We start from the raw sequence: 27,047 nt of genomic DNA, 5'->3' as shown, positions 1-27,047 counted from the left end.
CCATGTGACCCTGGCAGCTGACAGCCAGGGTCACATGGTTTACTCATGGTTTACTCAGATTACACGGAGGCCAATACTGAAACAGCTGGAAGAGATTTTTTGAAGAAAACTTTATTTCCTGTTTTCTTGCTCCTGTACCAGCACTGATTCGCCAGTCCTGAACAGTCACCTGCATTTACAGACTGAACTCACTCGTGATCAGTGTTGGGGAGTAACGGAATACATGTGCCGCCGTTACGTATTTAAAATACAAAATATGAGTAACTGTATTCCGTTACAGTTACCGTTTAAAAAGGTGGTATTCAGAATACTTTGTTGAAATAAATGGATTACACTGCGGTACTTTCCTGTTTCATATTGTCGCGGGTCAGGACTGTTTGGGTTTTGTTTGACAGCTACGTTCTGTTGTTCCAGGCGGCAGCGTTACGGTTGCCATGGTTACAGGGCGACGCTCTCTCTCTCTCTGCGACTGTGTTTCCTGGGTGAGAGAGCGCCTTTTCGTTGTTGTTGTTGTTGTGCTAAGCTAACAGGCAGAATGCTACAAGCATAGCTCTAAAGAATGTAGCATCATGGGCAGTGTAGTCCGTGCTGCAGGGAGAATGGACTGCCATACACGTTATGTGTCTGTGAGCGAGGAGGGAGAAAAAGGGGAGTGGAAAGGTACGAGTTGTCATTGAGGAAAAACGGGAGCTGGAAGCATGTAAATATAATAATAACCACTGCAGCCAAGAAGAGTGCCTGACGAGCCCAGTTGTAAGTAAGCTATTAAGACTCGACTGTACACCGTGTTCGTGTTTTCCTCCGAAACATTAAGCAGCCTTTCAACGCCTCTCTCTGTCTCTCGCAAGAAAAGTTGACCCACACAACAAAGTAAAGCTATTTTTCGGCTACGAGCCGACAGGGACCCCGCCATATTAGTCAGAGGTCCCTTTACTACAGTTCGGAGTCGCGGACCTTCAGTAATAGTAATAAATCACACAGCAATAGTACATTCACGTTGTTGTAAAAAGCATGATAATATATTAAGTAATCCAAAGTATTCAGCATACGTTACTGTCATTGAGTAACGTAACGGAATACGTTACAGAATACATTTTGGGGCATGTATTCTGTATTCTGTAATGGAATACATTTTAAAAGTAACCTTCCCAACATTGCTTGTGATGCATTTGACTTTTCATTTTATCTGCAAGCATTTAATCATTTATTTTAGCTGAATATTGTTGCTGAACATTTTCTGAACTTTCTGTCCTTAAAGGCCATTTTTTCCTTTACTTGTATAGCTCTGCAATAACTTGCACTAAAGGTGTTTGAATAACAATAAAGTTTGATTATTGATCACAATTTATTCAGAGCTTTGAGGGAAAAGTGTCTCTGAGTGACTTGTTATGAAAGCGTCCTCCTGCATTGTCATTGTCACTCAGACTCTGAACCCGCTGGTCGGTTTGGTTTAGTTTCAGCAGCTCGTCAAGCCAACAGCAGGTAAACCTGATAAGATAAAAGTCACATGGCGCTCTGCTGATTTGTGCAGAGTCACCGTCAGGCACAACATAAAGTTGTTTTCTGAGAGTTATAGAGACGGACTCAGAGGTAGAGATTCTAGTTTTATTAATGAGGAACATTATCTAAAGTCTGTACAGCAGCACCAAAACATCATCAGCTTCACGAGGAGTCATAATCAGACGGACACTTCCTGGCCACAAGATCCAGACTAGCCAATCGGCTTCCAGGACTCCATTGTTCATCAGAAGAGAACCAGCATTCGCCTTGCGTTTTTCGCTTTAGGGTTGACGTGATCGCCTGAGTGGGATTACTGCGACCACCCATGATCATACCCAAACTCCACTCATGCTCTGAACACGGGTGGAGTTTTTGGTATGATATGATGCCATCGAGGCGGAGGTCCACCTCTGCTCACTTTAATGACTGAACCGTTTGATCACATTAGAAAACACGCTCACTTTCTGCACGCGGTGATGAATCTGCACCTCCACACGATGTTTTCACCTGCGGTCGTTTTTTGTGACCGTTTCGGTTTGTTAGCACATTTCCGTGTCAGTTTTCCCGGAGGATCACATTGGCCGAACGAGTCGACCTGGACGCAGGAACTTCTGGAGAGGTTTTTAACTATTTATGAAACAGACCTAACTATGAGAGCAGATGGAGATGGATCCTGATTGGCTGGTCTGGAAACAAATCTTACTGTAAATACAAAAACATAATATGAGCGGTGACTCGGCCACTCCACGATCCCTTTCTGTGTAAAACTCCAACATGTCTGTCAGAAAAGCACCTTCAAGGTTCATTTATTACCAAAAATAACAAACGAAGCAAAAATGTTCCCATCTGTCCGCATGGTTCACACGAACGGGGTGCAGTTCCCCTGTCGTCGACTAGATGGTGCTCGAATAAAAGAAACTGAGAACGCAACGATCAAGGAGCCGTTTCCACCGTTGTACCCCGGTTCGCCCCCAAACCCCCAGTGCCTGTAACGTTAGCACACAGCTGCAGTTGCTTACAGTCGATACCTTGACAGGTGTGCCCTCACCAACAGAAGGTTCCGCCCCCAGACCGTCCCCCTGTAGTGTTAAGAGATGGTGCAAAGTCAAGCTTGTGGACCTCCACCTAGTTCAGCTTTCCTCCTTCCTGCTGCCCTCTTCGCCGTTGGCCTCGGCCCGGCTCTTCACTGTTATCTTCCACTCGTCCCCAACCTCCTCGCCAATCACTATCCTGGTCTCTCTTCTCTCCTTGCTCACCTCCTTCCTATCCTCTTCTGTCTCCTTGCCCTCTTCTTCACTGTCCTCCTCAATTGTTTTAACCTCCTGTTTCTCCTCACTGTTCTTCCCGTCTTCCTCCTCATCTTCCACCATCTCCTCCTCTGTCCTACCTTTCTCCTTAGCTTCCTTCCCTTCCTCCTCCATCTGCTCTCTTTGTTCTGACTCCTTCCTCGTCTCTTCCCTGTCCTCTTTCTCTTTCTTCTCTTCATCTTTTTTGTCCTCCTGATTCTCTTCTGATGTCTCTTCTTTCACAGCTTGTTCCTCCTCCTCTGAGTCCTCTTCATCCTCCAGTTCCAGCAGATCTGGAGACTCTGTCTCTGAAGCTTCAGCACCAAGCAGGATCTCAGTCAGCATCGTCAGTAGCTCGGACTGAATCCCGCCTCTTTTATCAGCTGTTGTTCTGTTGTCCAATTCCACGTTCTCCTCTTTGGGCCCCACCAGGAGACCCGTCAGGTCAAACGACTTCTTCCAAAGCTGTGGGACTTTATTCAGGTGTGTCAGAGCCTCGACCAACCAGTCAAATAACACCTGACCCACATTTGCTTGGAGGGACTGGGGTGATGTCTCCTTGATCTCCACTGGATTCCTGGCAGTGAACTCTGACCAGCGTGACAGCAGGAAGCGCTGCAGCACCGGCTTCATGCAGATCTCCAGCGGCTGCAGACAGAAGGAGCACCCACTAGGGATGACCACTGGCAGAGTCCCTGAGCTGCTGATGGAGGTGAGGAAATGATCACCCAGGTGCTCCCGATGCCGGTCCAGGACCAGCATTGACTTACTATGCTGAGCCGGGCCGGTGCGCAGCCACACCTTATTAATCCAGAGGTCCAACGCTTCCTCGACCGACAGCCCTTCTGGAATAGCCTCCAGCAAAATGAACTCTGGCAGGTCTCTTTCATTGAGCTTCCTGTTTCCCAGCACCAGAGCAGGTAGCATGGTGCCGTCAGCCAGCACCGTCAGGTACACGGTGAGCAGAGGCAAAGACCCTGTGAATTCCAAGGCCTCTGAGCGGCGAGACTTCTCCTGAACCAATCTCAAGTCCACAAAGATGCAAAGCTCATCCATCGCGGCAACGGTGCTCTTTGTCAGCTTGTGGGCCTGGATGATCTTCTGGGTAAACTCCTTGAAGGTCTTTACTTTGGCTTCCAGAAAACGCGGCAGGATGCGATCCAGTGTCGCAGCCCTGCCAGAACTCTGCACACCAAGTCGGTGCTCCAGCATGAAGTTCACCGCCCAGTCGTAAGAGATGCGGAAGGAGACACTAAAACCTCCTTTCTTCTTGAGGGTGGAAGCTTTGTGGAAGAGGTTGCTCTCTGTGATAGGAAGCTGCTGTTCACGCATGGATAGCACCCAGGCCACCATACGATCCGCACCATTGGTTTGGACCTTCTGCTCCTGCTCTTTTTCCTTTAGACGCTTCCGGGCCTCTTTCAGCCAGGATCGGATAAGCGGAGCCTCTGTTGCAAAGACGCGAGAGGCCTGGCGGAGTCCATCACAGAGAGCAAACAGGGCAATCCTCAGCTGACGGGCGGTCAGGAAATCCTCACGCTCTTTAGAGGCAGGTGCAATGGCCGGTGGTTGGGCATGGCCGTTTGCTGTTGATGGCATATGGAACTCTGGATCTTTGATAAAGTCTTCCTTAACCTCTTCAGTTTCTTCAGCGTCATCCAGGTCGTCCAGTCTCTCATCATCAGAAAAGTCCAGGTCCTCCACAGGGCCCATCGTCTCGTCCACGCTGTCCAAAACCTCATCCACCTCAATCGCTCCACTGCAGCAAAGACAAACTTTTATTAGTAGTTCACATCAAATAATCAAACATTTAACTGTGTGGATCAACACATACCTTATTCTGTCTTTGAGAAACCCAACTTTGATTGATCCTGTAAAAAACAAAAACAGCTCTTTGAAATTCAGAGCAATAAAACAGCTCCTTTCAGAGTTACCGAGTGAAATACTGACCTTTGTTTAGAGACGACAAGCCGTGATATTCCCAGAAGCAGCTTGGCTGTTTGCACAGGTTGGCTTTGCAGACGATGCAGCCATACACGCTCTCGTGGCGGATGTTCTTCAAGTTGCAGTTCTTGCACCTCTTGGACACATTACTGATCTTCGTCATCCTGTGCCTTTGTTTGACTGGCTCCTCTGCAACCTCGTTCCTTGTCACGCGCGACGTTGCAATCTCCATTGTCTCGAAGTATTTCTGGGCACACTTGGCGAGCTGATTGCCCAAGCGCTTGCGGAAATTTACCTGAGTAAAAAGACCATCCTGTACCCAGGCGGGAGGGTTCTCTTTGCGGCTCTCACGCAGCACAATGAAGGCGTTGACGATGCTCAGGTTGATCAGGAACCAGAAAAGGCTGCGCCAATGACGGTCCTGAGGGACCCCTCCCAGCGGGTTGCACGCCAGCAGCTGCTTGCAGATGTCGACACCCCGCATGTTCTCCTGCAACAAGCGGAAGGCCATGGGGCGGTCAATGGGGTCCAGTCCACCTACCTTGGTTTGAGACCTTCTCCAAACAGTATCTGGCTCATTTGGAGTTGCATTTGTTGATAGACACCCCATTTCCTTGGTATCCCTCCAGCGAGTGGCTAGCAGGGGGCCAAACTGTCTTTGTAGGAAGTCCCCTGGTTTCTCTAGCTCGCCCTCCTCCCACAGCTCCCTGGGTAGGATGGAGCTGGGAGGAGGGAAGGAGCTGGAGGCATAAATGCCCTGATCCAGAAGCTTCTGCATAAGTGGAACAGACGTGAGCGAGTTAGCAAGGTAGAGCTGGTGGTGTTTTCCCTCCAGACCGTTCACCAGTTCCGGCACTACGGTGAAGCCTGGATCCTGACCCGACTTAACCCCCATCTGTATGAAGAGACGGTGGCAGTAACCAGACTTTGAGTCACAGAGCAGCCAGACCTGAGGTTGAGTCTTCGGGTTCCCTTTGGTTTGGCTGCTGCCCTCTTCCAGGCTGGGCAGCAGCGCCCTGTCGATGGTTAGGCAGCAGTTTGGCCGGTAGGCATTCCACATGGCTTTGCTCAGGATTTCCAGCATCGGCCTGAAGATGTGTATCGAATCGCTGGGATTGCTGGTGCCACGGTACTCGTCTGTGGTGAAGCTGCCCATGCGGATGTTAGTGGCGATCTGCTTGAAGCGTTTAAAGCTCATTGCTCGATAGAAAGTGTAGCTGTTGTCATAGTGACTCCAGGACCAGTAGTGCGACGGGTCGGGAAGGTTTTGGATGCCCATCAGAATAACCAGGCCGATGAAACCTTTGATCTCGTGGGTGGTGACAGGAATCCAGTCAAGGCAGGTGTTGCTGAGGAAACGGCAAGTTTTGGCGTGGGCATTGGTCTCATTGGTGATCAGCTCAATGAGTGCTGCCGGGAAGACCAGGCTGAAGTAGTCGATGGCGTCGCTGCTCTTGGACAGGAAGTGGTGAGGGCCGCTGTTCTGCGTGAAGGGGCGGATGGAAGAGTAGGCATCATTAACCCCTGCTGGTTGTTTCCAACCATCTGCTGACTTCCAGGAGGGGTCAGGAAAGTCCTTGTTCTGATCTAGATCCCTTCCTTTTGAAGATTGTGGCTCCTCACTGTGGCAGAACTGGATGTCCGGTTCAACATAGGCTGGAACAAAACACAAAAAGAGGCTGGATCAACTCTACATTTCAGCAACTTAACAATCTGATTCTTTGGAATTAACCTAGCCACACAGACCTGACACAGGTTCGGAGACGTCCTGTCTTTAAAAGAGAAGTCTGAAATCTAGAGCTAATAAAACTCTCATCACATTTAAGTGACATCTTTATACCATTGTACGTGCGTCAGCAGGTTGGCTGAGACGCCGCCATCACTAAAAAAAAAAAAATAAATTCAGCTAGCATCTATATCACAATCCTGACATCAGCATGACCTAGGCTATTTCTGAGTATGCACACTTGTGTATACTTGATAGCTGACAGGGTGATTGAGGCTCACTAGAGTCGGCGAGAACAGCGAACTCCTCGCACATTGTTTTCAAAGCCCCCCGCTGACTTTTGCTGCTCAGGTTAAACATGATGCCGGGGCGATCGTGGCTCAAGAGTTGGGCGTTCGCCTTGTAATCTGAAGGTTGCCGGTTCGAGCCCCGGCTTGGACAGTCTCGGTGATTGTGTCCTTGGGCGAGACACTTCACCCGTTGCCTACTGGTGGTGGTCAGAGGGCCCGGTGGCGCCAGTGTCCGGCAGCCTCGCCTCTGTCAGTGCGCCCCAGGGTGGCTGTGGCTACAATGTAGCTGCCATCACCAGTGTGTGAATGTGTGTGTGAATGGATGTGTAAAGCACTATACAAATACAGGCCATTTCCCCAAATGATATATGAGTTACTTAGATAAATGTTAATGTTAGTTTCATTTCAATGTTGTATTTGTTCCTGAGTAAATCGGTTTGGCTGAGATTAAAGTTCAGCTTCATAACTGCACCGTTTTATTTAAATTTAAAGCCTTACTCTGAGAGCTGTCAGTATGAATTTCACCCGTCATATCCCCTGATGTAAAATGTGCTGTTCTTATTTAAACAGCTGACTCTGAATTAAATCTAATATTAAAAAGATTTTAATTCAGGAGGAAACATTTTCACCGGGAACAAAAGCAGTGTGTTAATACGTGGAGATCCTGAAGGATCCGACAATGATCAGATTATATTTGAAATATTTGTTCAGTTCTCTTCCGAATTACTGCAGCTGTCGGCTGTAAGCTTTGAGTGATTACTAAAATTTTCTAACATCTCTCCTGTTTCTACTAAGAGAGATGAAGCGTGTGTTTCTGTCATGTAGTGATTGTGTTTAACTGTATGAAGGTTATGAGACATGAAACCGATCATATGTAAAAGCAAATTTTGCCAAATTGCTTATCTGGAGCTGTGATGTCATCACCTACACTGTTGTTCCAATTGTAGAACGATCGCGCTGCGTTATCGGGAAGACCGCCAGATTCCCGTGTGAACTTATGAAATATGGACTAGCAAGAACGTGAGTGCAGACTTGCGTACTTGAGTGTTGAGAAACAGCACTAATCTCTGCCTGTTCTGCTGCTCACTGCTGAAAAACACTTAATCACAGCAAGATTATTCCCTGATAACTGCAACTGCATGCTTCCTCTGTGAACCAGTTTAACATTAGAGTCTCCACAGCTGCTACAGAGTAGAACCTGGATCAAACAGTTAAACGCTTTGGAGTAAATTAAGTGAAATCTTATTTTAATTAAAAAACATTTAAAAGGTTAAACATACACGTGCATCAAGAAAACATGCATGAATGGGAGCAGCAGCTCCGTGTTGTTCAGGAAGTCAGAGGCAGAGTGGGGAGAGTGGGGACGTTTAATCAACCGGAGGAGCAGAAACCATCTACCAACCAAGGAATCAAAAATCCAGGCTTTGTATTTCCCAGCTGAATCACTTCTCATAACTTCCTGAAACGGAGAAAAATCCAGATGTTCTGGCTCCGCTGTGCAGACAAAAGCCTGTACACTATTCTTCATACAGGAGAAGCTGCGAGGCCGAGGTTAGTTTGTTCACTCCAAAACTTTCACCCTGACGTGACTGACGTTTAGAGCAGAATGCAAAGAACGGGACTGGAGCCTTCAGACTGAGCGACACAGCTGAGGCTCCAGAAGTGCCCAAGTAAACATTTACAGCTTAGGCAGCCGAGAGCCAGAGGACAGATCTTTAACACTGCTTCAAGGTTGGATGAGTGGACAAGCCTGGAATTTTCCATGTTGCATCTACAAACTTTAAACAGCGATTGTTAGGCTGAGTAAACCTCGACCCCTCCCCCGTTGTTCCCCCGGTTGCAGAGACTGGAAACCTTCCAGTTCTTTGCCGTCACAGCGATGGATCAATTCCAGGCTCCCCACCAGGAAAAGTGTGATTTAAGAGGAAAACAGAGAGACCTCTGTGAACGCCAAGAACCCGTCGACCTTTCAGCTTCAGAGACGTCAGCTGATTTCCCCCCGAACAGCAGTTTCATCAGCTCCACTTTATCCTCATCGGGGTGTTTGTGCTACTCTGCAGCAGCTGTGGAGACGCTAACGTTGCACCATGAAGAAACCTCTGCTTGACACTTTATTAGCTACACAAGTGTACATGCACACACTACATGGTGTGTGGCTGTTGTGTGGATGTTATGTACATGTGTACACATTGTGTGCGTGCTGTACCCACTGAGCTGCCCTTTGTTTTAAACGAGCAGCTGAACGCAGCCTGTTTGGGTGTAGCAGCGATTGTTGCTGTAGATTGTGTTGTTATGGGTGTAGTTGTGGTGGTGCGGTCTTACTCCTGATCCTGCAGGTGGTGCTGTGATGCTCCGAGTTCATCAGCAGGTGATTGGCCATCAGGTCAGCTGTCTGAGAACTGAACTCACACCTGAAGCACTGCAGGTGGAACGGGCTGAGCGGTGAGGAAGAGAAGAAGAAAATGAGGAGGCGGAGCTTCATCGGCAGCACGAAGACCAACCTGATCAGATCAATGAGGTTCTCACCATGGAGGAGGCAGCCTGTGCAGGGGGACGGCTTTGTCTTTGGAGCGCGGGACGTGGTGGCTGCAGATAAACGATCGAGCATCCATAAATCCAGATTACTGCACGCACTACTGCTAAATAGGGCCGCCACAAGCGATTACTTTGATAGTCGACTAGTCACCGATTATTTTTGCGATTAGTCACTAATCAGATCATCATCCATTGGACGTAAAACTACAGCTTATTGCACCAGCAGCATCTGCTCTTATATAACTATCATTATCTTACAGCTTTAAGTGTTTAAGGTGCTAACTAACAATAAAGACAAGATGATAGTTTATTAAATTTTAATGAAATCTGCAGATTGTCTCGGTGAAGTTTAATAAACTCCTTGCTATCTAAAATATAACAGGACACTGGAGTATATTCTGGAGCATCTCACACTTCTGATAATCAGCTGTCTGCTTGACGTTTATTCAGCTGTGTAAAAACTATAACTTTAATCTCAGACAAACCGATTTACTCAGGAACAAATAAAACACTAAAAAAAGCCAAACAATAACATTTTAAGTTATCTAAGTGACTCATATATCATGTTTAACCTGAGTAGCGAAAGACAGCGGTGGGTTTGAAAACGATTAGCCGGGAGTCCGGTGTTCTCACGGCTCTAGTTAGCCTAGCCCCCGGCTAACTATCGAGCTAGTGGGTAACAGACGTCTCCGAAAACGTCGGAGCGCTTTTGAAAATATGCGGTGTCTTGATAAACTGAGCAGATATTTGAGGTTTACACAGCTACATTCTCGCCTGAAAATATGTTAAACGTTTATTTTGTGACCCAGAAAGAATAATAAGAGTAACATTAAAACTAACTAGCTGCCGCCATTGTTGGAAACTGAGCTGGGCCGCGCTATGAATTCTGGGACACAGCTGCTTCTTCTTCTTCTTCGGGGTTTAACGGTAGCTGGCATCCTTGTACATGCAGTGCTGCCATCTTCTGTTTCAGTCCGTTATTACACTCTTAAATCCTGCTACTGATTCCTGCGTCTTTTGTGATCTTACAAAGCTTCAAACGACGCGTCGACTATTAAATCAGTCATCGACGATTTTGATAGTCGACGTAATCGTGACTAGTCGACAAATCGTGGCAGCCCTACTGCTAAAGAATACTCCTGCAATACTCGGATTACTTACTTGATCATGTGAGCAGCATAGGCCCGGGAGCAGCAGCTGCTGTAGGGGCACAGCAGGCAGTGGACGTGAGTCGGATAGTGGGCGGAGAAATCGGAGGCGTCGGTCCCGCACTCCAAACACACCAACCTGTCGTCATCACCTGACCTCCTGCAGGAGGAGCGGAGAGACACACCTGAATCATGTGACATCAACAACACAAGAGGAGGGGCCCAAAATCGACGTCACCTGTCACCGTCAGCCTCACCTGTTGCCATGGATTCGACGGCTGCCCAGCTTCTTGGTCGGGGACCGCGGTAATTTTGATGCTGTGGGGTTCTTCTGGATCAGAGACCTCTGTGGCTCCATCTTGATCTTGATTGGCTGGATGAGGGAGGCGGGGTTCTGGAGGAGGCGGCTTCCTCCTGATGTCACCAAGGGCCTTATCTTGCCATAGGTCCTGATGGTCACCTGAAGACACATGGACCAGTAATGCCACCTGTCTGGAGCAAGACATTTAAATCAAGACGAAGGCACTGACCTTTGACCCCGGCGGCAGGCCCTCCAGCTGAGGCGGGCGGCGGAAGCTGCGGTGGTTTTCCAGTTTGTGCTGCATCTTGTCTTTGAGGAAAACAAACTGCAGACGACACCTGTTACAGTGGAAGGCCTGGTTTATCTGGGAACAGAGAATTTCAAATTAAAAGACCCATCCACTTCCACTGCAGGAAGTCTACACCTGGTGTTTGTTCGTCTACACCTGGTGCGTGTGCTTACCTGGTGTTTGAGCAGGTGCTGCCGGTAGCTGACGGGATTTCTGGTCACTTTCAGACAGAAAATACAGAGCAGGAAGCACGAGTCTCTGTGGAAGCTGGAGAAGTGCTGAAGGACGTCCGAGTAGAAGGACGAGCGATACGAACATACCTGCGAGGTCGTAACACCTGAGGTAAGGATCAGACCTGACCTAGGACGGCCCGTAGGTGGGAAGGGGCGGGTCAGTGGTCACTCACCTGGCAAACGTAAGGCATCTCACCCGGTTTGTGGTTGGACTTCATGTGGTTTAAGAAGAGTGGCTCGCTTTCAAACGCCCACTCACAGATACGACACATACCTGAGAGACAGACAGGTGACAGGTGAGCCCTGAGCCAACGCAGCTCGTCACACATGCAAAAACACAGGCAAGCACTCCGTGTGTGGGTCTTACAGGAGGAGAGGGTGGGGCCGTGCACCTGGTCCTCGTGGCTCTGCAGCTGAGCGTCAGACGAGAACTGACGGTAACAGAACCTGCAGCACTTCCTGTCATCATCGCCGCCGCCATTAATCAGCTCTGAGTGCTGGAGCATGTGCTGCATCAACCTGCACACACACACATTAAACATACAGAGCACCGCATCTGTATCCCGCGTGTGCTCAGGTGCTCACCTCAGGTTATTCTCTGACAGGTGAGAGCAGATCTGGCAGGTGAAGGTGGAGGTTTTGATTCCCAGTGGGAGGGGCTTCCTCAGACTCAGATCACCTTCAAATGTGCCATAATAAAACTCCTCCACGCTCATCACCACACGGGTGGAGTCAGCCGAGTTTGTGCTGACAGTCGAAGGGGCGGAGCGAGCGGCTGTGGGAGCAGGTGACACACACACAAAGGTAAGACGTAACAAATCTGAGCACACACAAGCACTGACAGGTTATTGGTGTACCGCTGCTGATGGGAGTGGCTCTGGTGACGCCATTGGCTGAACCTAAGGGGAGGGCGGGGGACCCAGCCACCTTCAGTGTATTGGCTCCGCCCACTTGGGTCACGTGGAGGTTAACTGAAAAACATGAAACTGGTCAGTTTGAGTCGTCCTAAAAGAAGCTCCTCCCACTCTAGGTGTCACGCTCACCGGGTGCTGGTGTGCTGGTGCGAATCGTCAGCGTGGCGGGCAGCTGCATGGCAGTGAAGGTCGAGCCGGGCTGGGTGGGACCTCCTGAGGGGGCGGGGCCTGACCTTACCGGCGACACGCCCACACTGGGCCGAACCAGCTGACCCAGCGACGGGGCTGTGGACAGGAAACGGCTGATTAGCGATCGGCTGACATCGATCACGGATTTCGTCACCAATTAGATCGACCTACACCGGATGAGCGTGAGCGGCTGCACCGTCTGACCCGGCTGCAGGTTCAGAACCAGAGGAGCGCCGGGGTTCACCACCGTCTGCACCGGGAAACCCTGTACATCCAAACACACGACATCACCATGACACAACGTGGAGACTCAACAGCTTATCTCAGATGTAGTCCCGCCCCCAAATCTGCCCCTGCTTCCTGCTCCTCTCAGACTGGACATCGTCACCGTCTAGAATCTATTCCATTCGATTTGAATCTGGGAAATTTTGCCTATAGAAAGGAAGCTGACACTCGCAAGACTTTATCAAAGGTGTGAGCATCACAGCGAGGCCTTTGTGTCAAAGTAGCTGAAGATAAAACAGAAAAACATGAAGGTGGTTTTTCTGTTCTGGGATTTTATAAAAATAGTCTGCAGTACTTCTGCTTGTGGGGATAGGTTAATTGGATAATCCAAATTGCCATTAGGTGTAAATGTGCGAGTGAATGTGAGTGCGAATGGTTGTCTGTCCCTGTGTGTTCGCCCTGTGACAGACTGGCGACCTGTCCAGGGTGTACTCCGCCTCACGCCCTATGACAGCTGGGATAGGCTCCAGCGCCCCCCGCGACCCTGAAAAGGATAAGCGGAAGCGAATGGATGGATGGATATTCTGCAGTACATCAAAAACGAAAGAAAACCATTAAAACCCTTTGACTGCCTCACCAAGATAAATACAATGAAAAAATTATTTGTTCATATTTTCTATTCCTTTAGGTCAATAATGATCACAATCAAAAAAAAAAAAATTTATACACACCTTATAGTTTTTTAAATATTACCCTCTACCAAACGGTTGAGATGTCTCTCTATAGTACAACTACATAAAGTTCTACAGACATAACTAGTAGAAAAAAGTAAAGGTTATACTCATTTTGCAAAACAATAACTACCCAATTTTGTGTTTGACCCACTTTATTGTGGTAGTAAAACATCAAACATTGATGGATTCCATTTCAACAGTGGGCGTCATAATAACAAACCACAAAATGTATAAAACACAAAAATATTGTAAATTTGATCAAAACTTGATCTGCAATTACCGAAAATTCATAAACATACAAATTCACTTTTGACCTGTTGTTAACATAAACTTTTCACTGTAGTGTTGGAACAGCACTAACATTTTTTTTTTTATTTTCCAGAAAATTCTGGTGGTATATTATATACCATTGCCATTTTGCACTGAAAAATTTGAGAACACACTGAAACAGTTCTGGCTCTTTTCTTTTGCCGTTCATGCAACTTCACCAATACCCCTTGATGATTAGATCTTCTGGTGGTACACTGCAAAGCATTCCTGACTGGCATTCAAGCACAAGAAAACATTGCATTTTTGGCATTTCCATCTTGAGACGCCCTTTGGACAGTAATTGCATCGGCCTCGCTTGTCAAAGTGAAGTGGCCAATGCCCAAAGCAGTCATATCGCACATCTGGCTGTGGTTGTGAGGGTCTTGGGGTGTATCGTTTCTTTGGTGGTGGTGGAGAGCTGGATGATGGTTGGCCAACTTTGGATGCTGGCTTGTTGACTTGTTTCAAGCTATGCGCAACTGCCAGGCGGAATCTTTTGAGTGTGATTGGTTTCTGGTTTAGTTGTCCACATTCCCTCTTGTAGACCAGCCAGGAATTTGCAATGGACAGATCAAGCATGTAACCAAAGAGTGGCAGGTACCATCTTGTAGACTTGGCTGGGGTCTTGTACAGGTGTACCAGCATGTCAGAGAGATCTATCCCTCCCATATGCTCATTGTATGCAGGGATGAGTGATGGGCATGGGATCATAACTTTCGCCTTGGACTCTTTGCTCCAGTGTTTGACAGTTGAAAGTGGCATGATCCCAGAAGCATTACTTAGCAGGTTCACACATTTGTTGTCAAACCATTTAACTGCGATCACACCTTCAGCAGACCTGTAGTCAAAAGCTCCACGCCCTCTCTTCATCAGCTCTTTGTCTGTCATCAAAGTGGCTCCACCTGTGCGATTTGGTCGAACAGTGCCAATGCACTTGACACCCAATGAGGTGTCTAGGTGCTGGACCAGCTTAAAACTGGTAAAATAGTTGTCACAGAACACAACAGAAAGCCTTGGCTGTGTTATGGTTTGGCAAAGTGTTGTCACCACTTTGGCTCCCAAAGGTAACATCTGCTCCTCTTCACTGAGGGTAACATTGAAGAATGTGGAAGGTCCCTGACCAGGTCATGAATGATGCCAGATGAACTTGCTCGGCAAAACACCTTAAAGCCCCATTCGTCTGGCTTGTTGGCAATATATTGACGGAGATTGCCAGCCCTTGTGCCTTTATATGCTACCATGACCTCATCTACGCTGTGCTTATTTGTTGATGGTATCTGGAGGCATTGCTCACGAAGCATATCAAAGAGAGGTCTGATTTTTTTAAATCGGTCTTGACTCTCATTGCACTGCTGATTATCACTGAAATGAATGAACTGGCGAAAAAGCTGGAATCTCTTCTTTGGCATGATATCTGCTATCACACTGAAACGTGACTCATGGTGCCAGTAATCCTCTAGCGATGGAAAGTTGAAAACACCCATGAATAGGAGGATTGCCAGAAAATCTTCAATTTCCTTAGGGCTAGTCTTGATTGTGTCCCCCAACTCTTGAGCAGAATACAGATTGGTATGATAGGCAATATGATCAATCATTTCATCAGTGAAGAGCATTTTGAAGTACTGGAATGGGGACTGTAGGGCGTCAGGCGTTTCGAAACTTGCATCTGGAACTTGAAATTCTTCAATGTCCTCATGCTTCCAGATTCTTCTTGTGTCTTTTTTTGGGACTAAAGAGGAAGATGGGTCTAATGTATCCTCTGCTTCATCCAAGGGAACTGTTTTTAGGATAGGTTTCCCTTTTTTGCTCATTTTACGCAAAAGTTTATTAGATCTACTTGTTGAAGGAGCATCTTCATCCAGGGAAACATCAAAGCAGCTTTCATCACTATCATCTGCAAAATTGGGTTGAAAATCTGGATCCTCTATTGGGTCATCATCACTCAGTTCACCATTGGAGTCCTGAGAATTTTCAGGTACAAGGGCCAGGTAGGTGCGTTGTCTTGCTCCATAAAAGGATTTGCAATCCATCTAATAAACATTAAAAAAAATACAATTTTAGAAATATAGTTGGTTTGATTTCCATGTACTCTAAAAAATAATCACAGAAAGTGAGTAAATCTTTAAACATTAGAACATTTTGTAACATACAGTATTTGTCATGGAAAAATGTAAACATGTCATATTTACATGTATAGATCATTAAATTATTTATATTCAATAGTAAATAGTCAATTTCATATGTTAAAACAGCAGTTCTAAACATTAGCTAAGTTTTACTACTCTTACCATCAATTGACAAATCAACCGTTTGGTTGAGCATGTTTTTAAAAAAATATTACGGATTTATTACAGCTATTTTCTGGTATCAAATGACATAATCATGTTCAGTAAAGACTCTGACATGTTTATACTGTAGAAAAATGTACTTACCTTTAAAGTTTTTAGCCAAAACAGTCCATGTGTCCAGAGTGATTTTTTGCTTTCTGATTTCTTGGTTGGAGGGTGGCAGATGAGGCCTGCCATATCCTGACACAGTGCCATCTAGCGTTTTTTTTAGGATAACATAACTCAACCAAGTGGTAGAGATGGCTCAATAAGGTTGAGTTAAGCTAAGTACTCCAGTTCATTATATATAGTCTCTCAAAATATGCTAAACCAAATGTTTGAGCAGGCAGTCAAAGTTAATCAACACATGAACATTACCTCTGAAGTTACAGCGGTTTTATTACAGACACAGCGTTTTGCATAATTTAAAAAAAGTTTAAATTTGTGCAGAAGCCTGTTGAACGGCAGAAATTAGGTTTTCTTTTTGTGTGCGTGACAAACAAACAAGATTTTAGACGGGACACACACACACACACACACACACACACACACACACACACACACACACACACACACACACACAGACAGACAGAGAGAGAGAGTAGTTTACGTCTTTGTGCAGAACCTGAGATTCTGGCGTTTCAGGCAAAATAAATTTATACTTAAAAATCCTTTCAGGATTTTAATGAATCGATTTTACGTTATCCAAGCTAGAATCAATTTTAATCAATAAATCGATTATCAAAACCCAGCCCTAACCAAAATCCTAAAGTGAACTTCCTGTTTTATGTCACCAGAGTCGCACTGAACCAGGAGAGAGTTTACTCAGCTGAGCAAGAGGATTTCCTCACAGGCCGCTTTTCACAGCGCCCCCTGCTGGGCATGAGAAAGAATGCAGGTTTAAAATGCTGCACCCACGTTTTACATCAGGGTGGGGATCTCCAAGGGCCGGTGTCCTGTGGGTTTTAGATCTCAACCTGGGCCAACACACCTGAACTAAATGATTAGTACAGGTGTGTTGAGGAGGTAATGTAGCCATTTAAATCAGCCGTGTATGCTCGAGGACACGTCCACAACCTGCAGGACACCGGCCCTCGACCAGCCGAGGGAGTGGCTTAGTGACCAAAACAAAATAACCAAGATTATGATTTAAAATAATCATGAGCAAAACACTAAATCACTGTTCCGACAGCCTGACTGCCTGCAGCGGTTTAAAGGGTGGAGCCTAAACTCTGGATTATTGTTCATGGTTTTAATTTATTACGCTAGAGTACACATGTATGTTTCACGTTATGTTACTCGTTATTCTCACGTTTTACTCATTTCACAGAGGAGCGTTCGGCCTGGCTGACCTGCTGAAGCACAGGGTGCGTTTGATTTCCATACCTGTGTAGTGGTGAGCAGGATGGGCTGGCTGCTGCCGGTGCCGGCGGCCGCTGGAAGTAGGAACGTTCCACCCGCTGTCTGAGTCAGGATGAGTGGTGGAGCTTGAGCCATCAGGCGTGGGGCCGTGGAGGCAACAGGGAGGCGCGGGGCAGAGGAGGAGGCGGTAACGACAGAGGAAGGAGGTATCACAGAGGAAGAGGAGACGACCTGGGCAGGTGATGAAGCTGAAGAAGAGAGAAAGGTTAGCAGAAGGACTCGGTGAAAGCTTTTACGGAGGGACGCGGAAGCACAGACTGCTCCTCCACATCCAGGAACACCTTCAGCTCACAGCACCGCGTCTCTGCTGCTTCAGGCTGTTCCAGGATCAGCTTCAGACATCGTCACGTTTGGTTCTCCAACAAAGCTGCTGAAGCTCTGCCTGTCCCAGAGAAGAGGTCTGCTGCTTTTACCTTTGACCTGCTGACCCTTTGCTGCCACTTTCCTCCACACTGTGTTAGCTCTGCTGCTCTGACACACGAACATCAGACAGAGAGCGCCACACTCAACACCTGAACCTGACGACACCTGTAAACTCAGCTTTATTCATCTCGTGCTAGATCACACAGTCAACAGTCATGCTGTGAGAGTCTACAGTAACACAACTGATCTAAGCATCCAAGTGAAGACGCCGTCTGGGGCTCCTGTTGTGTCATCGGCTATTCAAAGAAACACCGAACACATACCTGTTGCAGCAGGTGTGATGGGTGGGGGGGTCCTTGGAGGTGGAGTCTCAGAGACTGGGAGTGGAGATGGAGAATCCTCCACTACATGGAGAGAGAGGGAGAGAGAGAGAGAGAGTCTGGTTCTAGGGTTTGACTCAGGTCCAGAGTGTCCAGAACTGGTTTTAGAGTTTGGACCTGGTTCTGAGACTCACCTGGCTCTCCATAGTTGTCCATGAAGTCCATGTCATCTTCCTCCACACTGTCATCCACCTGTTGCCATGGCTCCAGCTCCTCCTCCTCACACTCCATAAACAACTCTGTATCCATGTTGCTATGGAAACCACCAGAGAAACCATCATTGTAACCACGATAAAAGAAAAATCTGACCAGCAGCATTTCCACTACGTCACATGACATTGGTACACTGGTACTGCACACCTGCAGCTTAGAGTTATATTTAACCTGAGAGCCAGGTGAGCAGGTGATCTTTTCACAGGTAACTTTAGCTGTAAATACTCGAGTGCGTTTAGTTTCAGAGAACACCTGTGAGCCCAAAGACCAATGAGAGAAAGGCGGAGTCGTCTCTCAGCATTACCACAGTGACATTAAACCAAAAACTACAAACAGACATGTCCTTCAGGGACAAATCAGCTGAAAGACTCTGTGGTGCGTCCACAGCCTGAGGACGGGTCCATCAGGTTTGATCAGCATCACAGACGCTGATGTTTGTGTCAGTGAACCTCACAGCTGCGCAGTTCAGTCCCGGTTTGAACAGAAGTCGGTAGATTTAAAACATTTATGATTTAAATGAGGACACCTGTGCAGTCCAGTCAAACACCTGCGTTTGCCGAACACGCTGATCAGGATGACCTGACCCCGCTGATCACGCGCACAATCACGGCAGCGGCGTTAGTGTGGACAGACTTCCGGTCACTGTGACGTTTCGATGCCTTCTGTTGCTGCCGTTTGTGCTCTGTCTCTTTGTCACGGCCCTTATTTTAAATAAAGTAGTGGTGTGATTAACAAAGGCTGGCCTTCATTCGCTCAGCTGACGGTGAAGTTAAACAACAGCAGCTCTGCACAAACTCTGACGTCGGTAAATCTTTTTAAATAAAGTTGGGTTCAATCAGCTGTAGTTGCAGGTGTAATGGCAGCTGCCGCCACAGGGGGCGCTCAGCCCGCTCTCCGGGTTTTTGTTCCTTTCAACCCGGCTGAGACGCGCCTGTCGGCGGGGACCCGAACTTACAGGCCGAGCGGGCCCAGCTGAGCCGAGCCGGGTCACCGGGCTCTCGGTCAGGACCAGAGCTCAGCACGCAGCGCGCACCCCGTCTGCACCGCCCCGCCGGGGGCAGCTCGTCGCTGCACGCCGAGCACCTTCCGAAAGCTTCAGCGGGGCCTGCGTGTGACGCCGGGACAAGCCGTGCCGGGCCGGGCTTACCTGAAACTGGAGCGGCACCGCAGAGCTCGGACGGGTTCGCACGGCTCTTCTCGAGGCGCGCTCCGGTTCGACAGTCAGGGGGCGGGCCTTCCGCCCGCTGCCGTTTTACAACTGCGGATTGGTCCGCACAGACACGTCACTTCCTGTTCAGGTGGCCCTGCAGCTCATTGGTCAGTGGAATCTTTGTGGAGGAGCTGAACCGAGTCGCGGCCGTCAGGATAGAGGCGAGCAGACCGGATTACCGGGCCGGGGGACAGCGGGCTCCGCGGCCGGTCAGCGGGGAGCGGGGGGAGCGACGGGCGCCAGGACCGCCGCCACGCTTGGGCCAGGGCGCCATCTTCTTTTTGTTTTGTTTGGATGGGGCGTGACCAATGTCCGTGACGTCACGAGCTGAAAAAGCGCGTCGTAAAATAAAAACGAGTTTATTTTTTCAGGTGTTTGTGCTTCAGAAAAAAGTACCTCACACAGGTGAGGCTCACCTTTCAGCCAGGTCTCAACACAGTGGCACGCGCACTGAACTTCCTGTGACACGCTGTGATGTCATAATGAACCAGAAGTTTTCCAGAGTGTCTCCGCACAAATCACGTAAATCTAAAATGTATATTTTCTGAATCATTTTCAGCTTAGAGCAAAGAGAAGGTTTCATAAAATAACTAGCCCTGGCAGCATAACGTGCCGTTTTTGTCCCCGTGTTTCTGAAGCACACACCCACAGAGTGCTGATGTGGATCTGCAGACCTTTAAATTAGACTTTGGTTAGTAGAGTTTACTGACAGAGCAGATGAAACTCGAGCTGCGAGCAGGACTGTTATATGTATTATGTAGTGATTTTATTCTGATTTTATTTCATTTTATTGTTTACCAAAGAGCAGAGCGTCATCGAAGTCAACGTTATTGTCAAAAACTACATGTACAGATCACACACAGGAACCTGCAGGGCTCCCGTGGCCCTCAGCGTTACACTAAACAACATGAAAGTCTTATACACACACAAGTGTCCAACACAATGCGAGTGTTTGTGGGCACTGTGGGTCAGAGGGCAGACGTGGGTGCAGGTCTGGTCGACAGGTTCAGCATCCTGACGGCCTGATGGATGAAGCTGTCTCTCAGTCTGCTGGTTTTGGCCCCGAGGTTCTTCAGTCTCCTTCCTGATGGCAGCAAACTGAAGAAGCTGTTGGACGGATGGGTGGAGTCACCTGTGACGCAGAGAGCTTTTTGGGTGAGGCGGGTGCAGTAGATGTCCTGGAGAGAGGGAAGAGAAGCACCCACGATCCTCTCTCTGCTCTCACTGCTCGCTGTAGCTGTTTCCTGCAGGCCCAGTGCAGCAGCCGTACCACACGGTGATGCAGCTGGTGAGGATGCCTCTGTAGAAGGTGCTCATCGTGGGGGTCGAGGCTCTCGCTTTCCTCAGTTTGAGCAGGAAGTAGAGTCACTGTTGGGCTTTACTGACCATGATGCTGTGTTCTTTGACCAGGAGAGAACTTCTGAGATGTGCACACCCAGGAACTTGGTGCTGCTTACTCTCTCCACAGCAGCACCACTGATGGTCAGTGGGGTGTGCAGGGTGTGAGTTCTCCTGGTCTATGATGATCTCCTTGGTCTTCTCCACGTTCAGGGACTCAGCCAGATGTTTAACTTCACTCCTGTCGTAGGTCTCATGGTTGTTGCTGATGTGACCTACCACAGTTGTGTAGTCTGCAAACTTGAGGAAGCAGTTGTGTGATGGTGTGCAGTCGTGGGTCAGCAGAGTGAAGAGCACATCCTCGGGGAGCCCCCGTGTCCTGCTGCTGGAGGTGCCGACCGACTGTCATCACTAACAGTTTCTTCTTCCTGCCCATGGCAGAGATTGGTGGTTTGTGGAACTGATTCCAGAGCAGCTCTGTGCTGGATAATCTCCTCTAATCTGTTAATCCTCCTTCTTCCGTCTAGTTTAGCTCCCTCTCAGTCTGTTCTGACCTGCAGGGATGAAAGCTGCACATTCTGGGGGCTTCCTGGTGCTGCCGTGGCCCGGTGGCGGCGGCAGCTCAGACCCGGCCCAGGGAGAGGAAAGTCAGGGCTGCCTGATGCTGAGATCTGGAGCTCTGCTGGGAGTCACGCTGATCTGTAAGATTTAACTTCTCATTAATTCAAACAGTGTTACATTACAGCCCAAATAATGTCTCAGTTAATAATACAGACTGAGAGCCACTGACCTGCATGAGGACAAATACATTCTTGTTGTTCTGCATTCGGGGTCCAGATCCACAGCTGGAGCCGCTGCTGCTGCTGTGAGCTTACATGCAGAGTCAGTTTTGATGCAGGCAGGTTAATGTCAGCGTTCCTCGAAGAGTTCATGAAGAAATACAAATGCTGAGTTTCTCACAGAAATAACAGATCCAGGCCTCGCCCCACTGCTGCCGTACTGACAGAGAGTGTGTGTGTGTCTGCAGGCGTGGCGGTGTTGAGGAAGTGGATCGCAGGTGGAGTTTGTCGCTGTTCGGTTCGTCTGGATGGGAGAACAGTTGTGATCACTGGAGCAAACGCTGGCATCGGCAAAGAGACGAGCAGAGATCTGGCACGCCGAGGTCAGCCCGGTTTGATCCCGTCTTACTGCCCGAACACTCGAGTGTCTCCTACAAGAATGGACGAAGCTTTAGAAGCTGCTGACAGGGAAACACTACAGTCCCATGTTGTGGGCGTGTTATTGTAATCTGAGAAACACCTGTGATCCAGCCAAACATTCCCACGCCATAACACTGCATCCACCCTTTTCTCTCCATCCTCCTGATACAGCTTCATCTCAGTTTCACATGTCCAAAGACGGTTTTCAGAAAGCGCTTGTTTTAAAGTCTGATCGATACCCAAGGTCTGCACCTTGTTGTATCTCCATCCATGAAAGCATCGCAGTGATCGTCCTGCACAGCGTTTCAGGCCTTTTAGACGCTGTGAAGTTGTTTTTCTTACCATGGAAATAATTCTGTAATCTTCCACTTCAGTGTTTTCTGTGGTCGTTAAGGTTCTTGGTGCTGCTGAGCTGTTTGGTGCATTGATTATTTTAAACACTGATCCACTGATTTGATTGGCTGTTCTTTAGTGAACGTGGTGCTCAGCTGTGGAAATCTTTCTTCGTTTCACTCAAATGTGATTGAAAGTCATTCGACATCTGTAACAGTTCAAAGCATTTCTAGAAGGTCATGAAAGAAGACGAGATGTGCGCGAGGGCGACTAATCCTGGCTCAGCAGCCGAGGCCTGGGCGCGTCCGAGTGCTGCCGCCATGTTTCCCACTCCAGGAACAGAAACTCTTCTTTCTGTTCTCGTGAAAGCTGAAGTCTGTACATGTTTCACCTCACCACTTACTTTAAAAAAGCAATTAGTTACTAATTACTGATCACTTACTTAGTTACCTTATTACTTAGTTGCTTTTCAAAAAATGAATACACAAGCTGAATATGAAATAAACTGAATCGACCTTTCAGTACATTTTGTCTTCATATCAATTTGAATCAAATGTAAAAATCTCTTTGTTGTTTTATGAGTTTTAACCTTTTAACTTTACGCATCAAGCAAAAATGAAATTATTTCAACTGCATGTTCCAGCATATAAAATAAAATCATGTTTTGTGTTTGCACAGCGGACGCTGATGTGTTTGTCACTTGTTACTGCATTAAGGAGCCCGGGTAGTGATGGCGTGCAGGGACCTGACCCGGGCAGAACGGGCGGCTGAGGAAATCCGCCGGTCGACAGGAAACGGTAACGTGGTGATCAGACACCTGGACCTCGCTTCCACGTACTCCATTAGACAGTTTGCTAAAGACTTCCTGGACAGCGAAGAAAGGCTGGACATCCTCATCAACAATGCAGGTGAGCGCACCTGTGAACAGGTGAATGCCCCTTCGTCTTTTTGTCGTTCTGAGCATCCGTCTGTCTGCAGGAGTGATGATGTGTCCAAAACAGCTGACCGAGGACAACTTTGAGACACAGCTGGCGGTCAACCATCTGGGTCACTTCCTGCTCACCAATCTGCTGCTGCCGAAGCTGAAGAGCTCCTCCCCCAGCCGTGTGGTCAACGTGTCCTCCGTTGCCCACCGTGGAGGTACCCCCAACCTCTTAAAAGATCTCAGTGCTGATGATGTTTGCGTTGTTTCTTTAACACCTCATGTGTTTCTTACAGGTCGTATTGACTTTGACGATCTGTTCTTCAGCCGGAGGCCGTACGGCGCTCTGGAGAGCTACAGACAGAGCAAACTGGCTAACATCCTGTTCTCCAGAGAGCTGGCCCGACGTCTCTCAGGTCCCCACAAACACTGAACGCCACAAACGCTCAGAGGTCCCCGTAAATATTCAAAAGCCTCAGAGGTCCCTACTGTAAAATGGTTTGACGGGAGGAAGGGTTATCTCGCCTCTCAGCGCTGTGATGTGATTGACCGCCGAGCTCCCAAAAGTACCTGTGAACCCGCCTCCTGACTCTGTCCTCACCTTTCCTGCAGGCTCTGGTGTGTCGTCGTTCTCTCTTCACCCAGGCGTGATCCGGACCGAGCTGGGTCGCCATGTGGAGGGTTGGTTCCCCCTGGTCGGGCTGCTGCTGAAGCTCCCATCCCTGCTGCTCATGAAGACTCCGTGGGAGGGCTGCCAAACCAGCCTGTACTGCGCTGTGACGCCGGGCCTGGAGGAGTTGTCTGGATGCTACTTCAGGTAGGAGGCAGGGGAGGGGCCGAAGAAACACCTGTGCCTCTTTCTGTTCCCTGAGCATCTCAAAGTGTTAAAGTCCGAGGAGCAGAATTCAGGTAAAACAAGAGTAGACGGCTCTGATAATAAATGTGGGCGTGTCTGAGCTGCTGAATGGTAAACAAATAAAACCGTTCTGAGATCAGAGTTTTCACTTCCTGTCATTTCTCTGTTTCCTTTCATGAGATTTCTCCTCTCTCAGCTTTAAGTAGTAAACACGTTCGAATAAATGGAATAACTTTTTAAAATGATGTTACTGAAGCCCTCTGCGTTTCTGCCTGCCAGCGACAGGGTGGACTACTTTGTTTCAGCTGCTGCTCGCTAGCTTGACTGTCAGCGTGCATCCGCAGGCTGTGAGAGGCTATCACACTGACACAGATACCTGCTAATCACTAACATCCAATTAAAACCCACAAATTTCACTCACCTAAACCAGAGCTCCGCCTTCTTGGACATTAACCTAACAGCGGCCATATTATTGGTCAGACGATGTCATTAAAAATGAGGCTCCGACAGCACAAACACAGAGCAGAGGTCCAGGTCGCGCCTGCAGGCAGCGAGCAGCTACAGCTGCCTGTGTCAGCATCCACTTGTCGGTCAAAGAGGCAACGATGCAAACTTTGAACCTGGACGTTAGAAGAGCTGCAGGTTTTGAACTTCGGGTTGATTGATGAACAAAGACACGTTCAAACATTGCAGAGCTTTTCTGGGGTTATTTCCATTTTAAACACATTAAACTGAGTCACTTGTTCATTGTTCATATCTGTGTTTGCAGCGACTGTGCAGAGAAAGAAACTGCTCCAGAGGGACAGGACGATGTGGTGGCAAGAAAACTGTGGGAGGTGAGCACACGTCTGGTCGGACTGAAGAACACCTGCTGACCTTTAACCTCTGACACACGAAGCAATGGAGCTGCAGACTGCGGACAAATGAGGACAGAAACAAACAGATTTACCTCTTGTAGAGACAAATGAAGCTCTGTGTTGTTGCCCCGTTTGAGTCCCAGATGTTCCAGCTGCTGATATTTGTCCTGTCCTCCAGAACCTGGACTCTCATGTGCAACATAAACCTCCATGTCCCCCGACTGTCCCCTCGCTGTCCCCTCACTGCTCCCTAAATATTTCCTGACTTTTCCTTCGTTTTTTCTCCATTGTATGTTTATTATTCCATCACGTATCTTCATGCTTTCCTCTTTTGATGCTTTCGCTGACTTCCTGTGTCCTCCTCTTTACTGGTTGCTGATGTGTGGAGTTCAGCTGTGTGGACGTGAAGCTTTGGGTGTTATTAAAGACAGTTTGACTGTTTCTATACTCTGTGTGTGTTTGATAGATTCAGTAATAATAAATCCAGAATGCTCTGTGGGTGGAGCTTGGCGAGCACCTTTCTTTCCAATAAATGAGGCCTCATTTCTTACGCGTGGTTCCAGCTCTTCTTGGTATCACAGGGTCAGAGTGCTCCAGAAGGGTTCATTTTTCAGCTTTGGGATTCTTGCAGTGACAGCATGGAGACACTTGCTCGGTAATAAGAAAATAATGAGATCCTACCGCCGGCTTTCACCCTTAAATATCCGTCTTACCTTGTCATCCATGTCGTGTTTTGGTGCATATGCTAAACTGGCCCTCCATGATTTCTTCTTCATGTTTCAGATCATCAAACAAAGCTAGCCTGTAAATACTTCCTCCTCAGAGCAGCATTCATGGTTCCCTCAGTTACAGCGAGTCGGACCACCACCACAGCTGCTGCTGCTGGGATGTTCTCTTTATGAAATCCTCTGTTAGTGTCGTGCTGATGTAACTGGACTCAAACTTTCCAGAGTTCAGCTTTGTCTCATCAGTCCACAGAATATTTCCTCAAAGCTTTACACTGCACTCGCTGACGCCTTCAGCAGCTGCCGGTCGAACCACAGCAGGGAAACTGAGCGGGCTGAAAAAAGCTGCCTTTAATAAACCCGAAGGTCTCTTATCAAGAGGTGCCTGTGGAGTCTGTTCCTTGTACCGGTGGGCCTTTCTGAGAGCTCTAATGGTCTTATTCTCTCATTGTAAAGCTGTCAGTGAACCATCACACAAGAGCAGGTGAGCAGGTGGCCATCGTAGTGCAGGAAGGCCTCAAAAAACCTTATTCTGAGGTCTCTTGGAACAGAAGCATCAGCAGGTTTAAACGTGACGCTAATGACGAGTGAATAATGAAGACGTGTTCAACATACAGTCCCAGCCAACCCCACGGGGCTCGTGGGTGATGAAGTCCCTGCAGTCAGGCTGGATGTGACATCTTTTTGAATATTTACAGCCTTTCCTGTTGAATAATTGATGACACAATCCTGAAAGGGGGGGGCACTTCTACTTCCTGCTGAAATGGCGGCTCCAATAGTGGGGGGGGGGGGGGCGAAGACTTCCTGCTGAGTAACGATGGATGATAAAGAACCTCACAGTGGACTGACTGTTATCTGAATCGCTTTTATTTTTAGTGAGTTCTTATCTTATTTTCAGTTTATTACTTTTATTGTTTGTTTATTTATAATAAAAATAAATTTGGAATTATAAGAAAGAAACTATTTTTAACCTTTGTTTATGTTTAACTTGCTATAAGATGGCTGACAGGCTCTGTGTCGCCCCCTGGTGTCATCCAAGTAAATGTACTTGTGCTGTGGAGCTGCACTTTCAGAAGGACACGTGATACGTCATCGCATCCTTGCAGCTGTGCATGGTTTCTATAACACAAATAAGAAACTAAATCTTAAAAATAAATCCTGTGCAGTACAAAGTACAATCTTTTGATCCAGAATAAAGTCAAACAGTATCAGAAAGTAGCACAAGTACATTAAGCGTGTACTTAGTAGAGTAAATCTTTAAGTTGCTTGAAGACGTTTC

The 27,047-nt window shown here is 47.8% G+C and overlaps 2 protein-coding genes across 5 annotated transcripts; one reads left to right on the top strand and one right to left on the bottom strand.

Moving 5' to 3' along the window:
* Nucleotides 1–1,591: 1,591 nt before the first annotated feature.
* Nucleotides 1,592–19,919, bottom strand: pogzb (pogo transposable element derived with ZNF domain b). 4 transcript variants are annotated; one of them, XM_086312696.1, is made up of 19 exons: nt 19,476–19,919; nt 18,250–18,368; nt 18,059–18,139; nt 17,337–17,560; nt 12,527–12,620; nt 12,296–12,451; nt 12,110–12,223; nt 11,838–12,027; nt 11,620–11,771; nt 11,426–11,526; nt 11,193–11,339; nt 10,960–11,094; nt 10,687–10,889; nt 10,443–10,589; nt 9,273–9,332; nt 9,069–9,181; nt 4,737–6,386; nt 4,621–4,657; nt 1,592–4,545 (listed from the first exon to the last, which is right to left on the bottom strand). In XM_086312696.1, exons 2-19 carry the CDS (start codon nt 18,362–18,364, stop codon nt 2,631–2,633), a joined length of 5,634 nt encoding a protein of 1,877 aa, XP_086168822.1. In that variant the 5' UTR covers nt 18,365–18,368; nt 19,476–19,919; the 3' UTR covers nt 1,592–2,630. The 4 variants fall into 4 exon arrangements, with proteins under 4 accessions (XP_086168822.1, XP_086168823.1, XP_086168824.1 ...); XM_086312697.1 differs by lacking the exon at nt 19,476–19,919 and adding an exon at nt 18,876–19,085; XM_086312698.1 differs by lacking the exon at nt 19,476–19,919 and adding an exon at nt 18,500–18,518.
* On the top strand, nt 19,253–25,484 carry crdhl (cone RDH-like). The gene is made up of 7 exons (XM_086312699.1): nt 19,253–21,577; nt 21,904–22,038; nt 23,125–23,316; nt 23,387–23,548; nt 23,627–23,746; nt 23,943–24,147; nt 24,956–25,484. The coding sequence occupies exons 1-7, from the start codon at nt 21,439–21,441 to the stop codon at nt 25,059–25,061; spliced, it is 1,059 nt and encodes a 352-aa protein (XP_086168825.1). The 5' UTR covers nt 19,253–21,438; the 3' UTR covers nt 25,062–25,484.
* The last annotated feature ends 1,563 nt before the right edge of the window (nt 25,485–27,047 follow it).

Source organism: Aulonocara sp. 'chitande type north' Nkhata Bay, linkage group LG11, assembly GCF_057382095.1.
Source record: "Aulonocara sp. 'chitande type north' Nkhata Bay isolate Kocher_YH1m ecotype deep benthic linkage group LG11, A_spYH_male_GT1.1, whole genome shotgun sequence".
NCBI lineage: Eukaryota > Metazoa > Chordata > Actinopteri > Cichliformes > Cichlidae > Aulonocara > Aulonocara sp. 'chitande type north' Nkhata Bay.
Note: the sequence above shows the minus strand (reverse complement) of the source record. Positions and strands in the feature narration are given on the sequence as shown.